The 7,022-nt window shown below is 38.4% G+C and overlaps 1 protein-coding gene across 1 annotated transcript; it reads left to right on the forward strand.

Annotated features, from left to right (window-relative positions):
* Window positions 1-6,345: 6,345 nt before the first annotated feature.
* LOC102812959 (40S ribosomal protein S24-like) lies at window positions 6,346-6,678 on the forward strand. Its single transcript, XM_006833962.1, has one exon. It carries the CDS (start codon window positions 6,346-6,348, stop codon window positions 6,676-6,678), a length of 333 nt encoding a protein of 110 aa, XP_006834025.1.
* Window positions 6,679-7,022: the final 344 nt, after the last annotated feature.

A 7,022-nucleotide genomic window follows, 5' to 3' on the forward strand; every position in this document is an offset into this window, starting at 1 on the left:
TACTGCCATCTTGAGTTTTTGCTGATGACTGTTGATACAGTGGCCTGGAGGCACAGGTCTTGCGATAGTGGTTGTCAGTGAGTGGAATACAGTTCTCTCTTGTTCCCTGCAATATCCTGGTAGGAGTGGGTGTGGTCAGTCCCTGCCCTTACCTACTCAGTGTCTGGTGGTAACCATCCTATGCAGTCTTTGTTCTGCCTAGGGTTGGGTTCTGAGTATACCACCCCCACATTTAGAGGTACATGAACCCACACTGAACTATATTACACTGCACAAGCAGAAAACAGAGAACTGTATATATGCTTCTAGTCTCACATCCACCAGGAAACACTAGATGGTGAGTACCTGAGAACACAGCAACATACAATTGCCAATTAAGTGTAAATACAACAATACCACAATGTCTTGGAGCTAAAAGACAATTTCAACGTACATGAAGAAACACGACAGAATGCCTCAAACAAGTGATCAAAATACAGAGTCATTAAATATAATACCAGAAATAGTATCAGAACTACCTGATAAGCAATTTAAAAGAATGATACTTTAGTACCTTCAGCAGATTAAGATAATTGAGAAAGCTGCAGGTGAAATCAAGGAAGACACAGACAAAACTTTAAAATAATCCAGGAATATACTATAAGAATAAATCAATAAAATAAATGAAAAATTGGGAACCACACAAAAAGAGCAATTAGAAAGCCAGAAAATCAATACTAAGACTTCAGAAATATAATACATTTAAAAGGCAGAGACATAAAATTGAATCAATGGAAGGTGGAATTAGTGACCTGGAAGATCTATCCTAAGATTTATGTGGGACGCTATAAAAGGAATGGAGTTCTGGTGTAGTGCTGCAGGTTAATGCACTGGACTGCAAGGTTGGTTTGAACCACAAGAAAACCCTTTACAAGGTCATTATGATTCAGAACTGACTCAGTGGCACTTAACAACAACAGTCAAGAGGAATAACTTACATGTAATTGAAATTGCAGAACAGGAAAAGAAAATGTACACACACACACAGAGGATATTGTCAGAGTTGTTGAAAGAAAACTGTTTACCATCATGAAAGTAAGGTAAGTCCCCAAGTAATTTAATCCCTCTACTAATAGGTCTGTTTGAACTAAAAGGTTGGTGGCTCAGTTCACAAGCTGCTCTTTGTTCACAACCTACTTGACATCACTGAACAACAAGAAGTTCTCTAGCAAACCCCGTAATTTTTAGTGTGGTTTGTGAGTGCCGTGTGGCTATTGCAATGAATTATCAAAGTTAGAAGGAGAAAACCTACTAAACGCAAAATGCTCTGGTGATATAGTAGGTTACATGTTGGGCTGCTAACTGCAAGGTCAGCAGTTCAAATCCACTAGTTGCACAACAGAAGAAAGAAGAGGCTTTCTGCTACCATAAAGATTTACAGCCTTGAAAATTCTGAACAGGGTCACTGTGAGTCAGAACTGACTCTATGGCACACAACCGACTAGATGTATTTTTAATTGCTTAAACAACAATGTCTTTTTACTGTAATGCATATGAGGTTTTCTCCTTCCAACTTGATTGCAAGTTTATTGAAAGCATTTTACATATTTTACATAGCATCATTTACATATCATCTGCATTTCCTATATAATTGATCAGAATAACTGACATATTTGGTGCTGCTGTTGGGTGACCATGCACAGCATAAGAAACAAATGCCTAATAAATGTTTGAATAAATGGTGTTAGATTATCAAAGCCTACTGTGTTTTTTTCTCCCACCAGAAATTTCTACCTATTACTAAACACCAACAAATGTTCTTTTACAGACTAAATCTCATTATCTTGTTTTGAACTCTCAGAAATGTCAAAGAAGAAAATCTCATAGCCTGTTAGAAGTGAAAGAAAAATAGTTTTATTGAAGAGCAATACAGCTTGATCTGGGGTGGGGGTGGGGGTGGGGGTGTGTGTGTACAGTGGAATATTGATCTGGGTAGTGCTAAGCAAAATTACCAAGTACTAGATCATTTAAGTGAAGAGAGGGGGCTATGTACATAGAAAACAAAGGAAAGGTATGGAGAAAATGATTAATTAATGATAAGATCAGTTTTAGCTTTGAAATGTTATTAAGGTCAACCATTTTACTAGAATGAATCCTAGGTGAGTGGTGCCAGTCACTTCAATTATATATGATTGCAGTCATGAACACACTTCTCTAAGAACAAACTGTTTACATCTTGAAATATTCTTCCCATGAACAAATGGTTTACATTTGACCTTTTGCTTCTTAGATGCATGTTGGCCCCATCATTTTTATGTCTGACACAAGTGCCTCCACTTTGAAACTTTTTCATTTACAGAGATAAAGATAAGTTGTGAACTTTGTATTAATGAACATAAAAACCTGTATTCTCCTGTCACCTCATGCTGTGATGGCTAAAAAATTCTCATTTCAGTGGAGATTTAAATGCTTTCATTAAAAAATCTTTGCTTCATTAAAAAAACAAACATTAGGATTGCTCTCTTGTGTCAGTTTGGAATCCATTTTTCTTGTCTAAAATGAGGAATTAAGAAATGGAGATATCATTGGAAGTCAATTAATCTTGGAGCCAATGTCTTCTGAAAGAAACATACAAACATGATCAAGAGAAACAACCTATCAGAACAGAGAGCAAACATCTTGATTAGACTCCCAGAATCATTTTCTGTAGAATGAGTTTTAATATTTGAAGGTTAGAAAGGTGAACTCAAGCTGAAAACAGCTTACGTTTGCTAAGCAAATTACTTTGGAAGTGATTCAGTGTTGGATTCAGAAAGGATTGTGTGGGTTCCCAGAGGAAAATGCTGAGAGGAAATTGTAGTTTCTGCCAGTGAGATGTCAGTTATACATCCAAACCCATCAATCAATGGTGGATGACAGAAATGAGATTGAATGTTCTGATTTTTCTGATAACAGTGAGGGAAATAAAGATATTCTGGAGAATGGCCAGAAGGAGAGAGAACTTTGTTCTCTGTTTCAACACTCTCACCTACAGCTGGGCTCTATGACACGGTTAAATAAGAAAATCCCATACTCTGTTAGGAGTGAACGAAAAAGTGCTTTATTGAGGACTAATTCAGCTCCAGCTGGGCAGCACCAAGTAAAATTATTAAGCACTCTACTTTTAAGTGGAATGGTGGTGGTTGTGTACCATGGAGTCGATTCCAACACATAGTGAGCCTGTGTAGGTATTCCGAGGCTGTAAATCTTTACATGAGCAGAAAGCCTCATCTTTCTCCCACAGAACAGTTGGTAGTTTCAGACTGCTGATGTTGAGGTTAGCAGGCCGACTCAAAATGCACTATCCTACCAAAGCTCCTTTTTAAGTGGAGAAAGGGTCTATATACATAGAGAACAAAGCAAAGATGAGATGAGATCAGCTTCAGTTTGAAGGCCTTGGAAATGCAAAGGTTAACCGCTTAGCTAGGAGGGAGGGAGTTAGTAAATTAGTGGTGCTTGACATTGATTATACATAATTGCAGTTATTAACACATTTTTTTGGAGGAACAAATTGTTTACATCTTGACACATTCTTCCCATGAATAAATGATTTACATCCTAATCTTTTGTTCCCAGGGAATGCATGTGACCCCATCATTCCTACATTTGACACAAATGCCCCCAGTTTAAAACATTTACATTTACCCCTTTTGATTAATCCTCCACTGTTGTTATTAAGTGCCATCAGTTCTGATTCATAGTGGAGTCCGTTCTGATTCATGGTGACCCTGTATAGGATTTCCAAGGAGTTGCTTGTGGGTGTGAACTGCCAACCTTGCAGTTAGCAGTCCAGCACATTTCCTACAGCACCACATCAGGGCTTCAAACCTCAATTAGGGTGGGCTCATCACCCAAAATGGAGTTTTCCAAGGACTTTTTCTATTTTGTTGAGTTTTGTTCAAACAAAAACTATATTCTTCACTTTACTGAGATAAAAGGCCTCATCTTCATGGTGAGTAGATTCTGTAGGAAACATCTTAATGAACAAGGCCATATTTGAGAATAAGTGTAAGTTTTTTGAGTGGTTAAAAGTTGCATGGTGAAGGTTAGACAATCATGTGTAGGATTGATGGTCTCAATAGTTGTAGGGAGAAGAATAGCTAGATTTTCAGGCCATGGTATGAGGTCTCTTGTCAGATGCAGCCAGGAGAAGAACTTCATCTATGAAGTTGTGCCTGCTTGCAGAAAGTTATGTCAATGCAGATTTAGGTAAGGCAGATACAATATAGGGTACAAATAACTACAGAGTTTCCCAGAACCACATCTACTGTGATTTCCAATCACTTGACAGTCACAGCCCTAAGACAATGAGGGTTTCCCTGGCTTCTGGCTCAAGCTGTTGATTATAATAATCTGTAGGTGTTTGTTGTCATTCCTGTTTTTAAGTTAATACACCTGAAGTGTTTCCAGATCATTCATGTCTGACGAAGGGTAAATCTATGTGGTAATGAGGAACATATCTCTGGTAGCATAGTAGTTATGAGTTGGGATGCTAACCTGAAAGTCAGATGTTTGAAACTGCCAGCCATTCTGAGCGAGAAAGATGAGGTTTTCTGCTCCCATAAGGAAATCCTACACAGGATGGCTATGAGTCAGAACTGACTTTGTGGCACATAACCACCACCAATGAGAACATGTAGAATAAGTGTTTTCATTAAGGCCCTTTTTGATTGAATTATGGTCTCTCAATAGTCTGGTGAAATTTGGAATGAATCTGGATCACAGGTTTTAAATACTTATATAAAAGTTAAGCCAACATCAATGGCTGGATGATCAGAACTCAACTAGAAGAAAAAAGAAGAGGAAAAAAAAAAGAGTAATCTGATACAATTTGATGAACTTGACCTACACCTATGGATGCAGTAGCTCAAAAGAAGAAACAACCCTTTATAGCAAGGATCATTCCCACCTCCTTGGTACACAGAGTAGACAGGGATGGGCAACTTGGATATTGGCTACCCAAAATGGGGGGCTACAAAGGCAGAAGTGACTGGCTTGTAAGCTTTCAAGAGGGAGCCTAGATCTAGAGGGCACAGAGGAAGGTAGAATCTCCACTGAGTTGTATCCAATCTGTCTGGGTGGGGCTGATGAAAGGAGCTGGGGATAGGACTCTTGTAATACAATAGTGAATAATTGTTATCAGGACTGACTGTGAGGGTTGGAAATGTAAAGGTAGACGTGTTGTAGCAAAAGGAAGGGAGTAATTGACTTTGCATTCCAAGAGCGGAGGTCCCTGGACCATCAAGGGAGAAGAGTGGAGTACAGGACCCTACCCAGAGAAACAGTGATACCAGATATGGAGACAGAGATGATGACGTGGAGTGATAGAGTGGCTGGGGGTCTCTAGACCTAAAAAGGGAGAGGAGCTGTGTGCTGATGACCAAGGGGCAGGCTTGCAGTGTATATCCTTTGGTTGTTTGATGATGCATGGAGGAGACTGTAACCATGGCAATGAAATGATATACAGTAAGATGAATGTAAAGCTAATGTGCTCCCATGTAAACTATCACATAATTCACAATAAAAACTTAAAAAAAAAAAGTTAAACCAACAATAAATAAAAATTGTGAATCCAGGTTCTGCAATTGCCACAGAGCTTAGAAACCCCTTAGCTGTTTCTTTTTTACAGATGCAGAAAACACAGGAATATCATTGTTCCATTTGGGATTAATAGAGATGACTTCTGCAGAAATTAGGTGGCCCAAATATTTAACAGAAGGCTAAACTTATTGTAATCATTCTTTGTAATCCTTACACTCACAAGAAGCTAGCTATTAAAGGCAGGGCTGTTGGGAGGGTGAGCAAACCTGCAAATCATCAATGTATAGCAGCAATGTGCATTTGTTTGTAAACCATAAAGGCTGCAAATCCACATGCAGAAACTGAGAAAAGTAGGTGGGAAGCTCGGTATTGCAATCCAGGTAATTTGTTGAGTTTCCTAGCTAAAAACAAACAAATATTAACTCACAATGCACAGTAATTCTGAGAAATGGTCCTGTAAAAATCCATAACCATAAGTAAGTTGCTTCTGAAGGTACATTAGAAAATAATAAGTGAGAATTAGAGACTACTGGGAATCTAGGAATAACAATGCAGTTGATTGCATGCAAATCTTGAACTATCTCTAGCCCCTATCATTTGGTCTTTTAACTAGAAGAACAGGAGTATTACAAGAGACAGTGGGGTGTGTGCGTTGATATGATTGGTGGAGTGGAAGTGGCCTTCTTTTCCTCCACGGCTGCCTAAGCGTCTGCCACCATCATAAATCACACGGTAATTATCGGGACCAGGAAGTTCAAGACCAACCAACTACTTCATCGGAAGCAAATGGTCATTGATGTCTTTCACCCCAAGAAGGCAACAGTAACTAAGACAGAAATTTGGAGAAAACTTGCCAAAATGTTTAAGACAATACCAGATGTCATTTTTATGTTTGGACTCAGAACCCATTTTGGTGGTGGCAAGACTACTGGCTTTGGCATGATTTACAATTCCTTGGATTATGCAAAGAAAAATGAACCCAAACACAAACTTGCAAGACATGGCCTGTACGAGAAGAAGAAAACCTTGAGAAAACAGCTCAAGGAACGCAAAAACCGAATGAAGAAAGTTGGGGGGATTACAAAGGCCAAAGTTAGTGCTGGCAAAAAGAAGGAATAAAGATTCTATGTTTGTGGATTTTTCACCAGAGGATTAATAAACCGTAAAATCTTTCTGTTTTTAAGAGAGACAATGGAAAATTAGATATGGTTTGTTATTTCACTCCCCAAAAAACTGGTATCATGAGCTTCTATTGCTAATTTGGATAGGAAATATTTTAGGAATGTGAAAATGCAGCATTCGCAGTCCTTTCATTAAAGCACATTGTTTTCCATTGAAATCTTATTTCCCCTGAACTTTAAGTAAGATTCAATATGTTCTTCAAGTTTTCTAAATTATGAGTTTCATACCGTGTATGAAATATATACCTTGACATAATGTGACTTCATTCTCACCATTCGCCA

Source organism: Chrysochloris asiatica, unplaced genomic scaffold (genome assembly GCF_000296735.1).
Source record: "Chrysochloris asiatica unplaced genomic scaffold, ChrAsi1.0 scaffold00008, whole genome shotgun sequence".
NCBI classification, from domain to species: Eukaryota; Metazoa; Chordata; class Mammalia; order Afrosoricida; family Chrysochloridae; genus Chrysochloris; species Chrysochloris asiatica.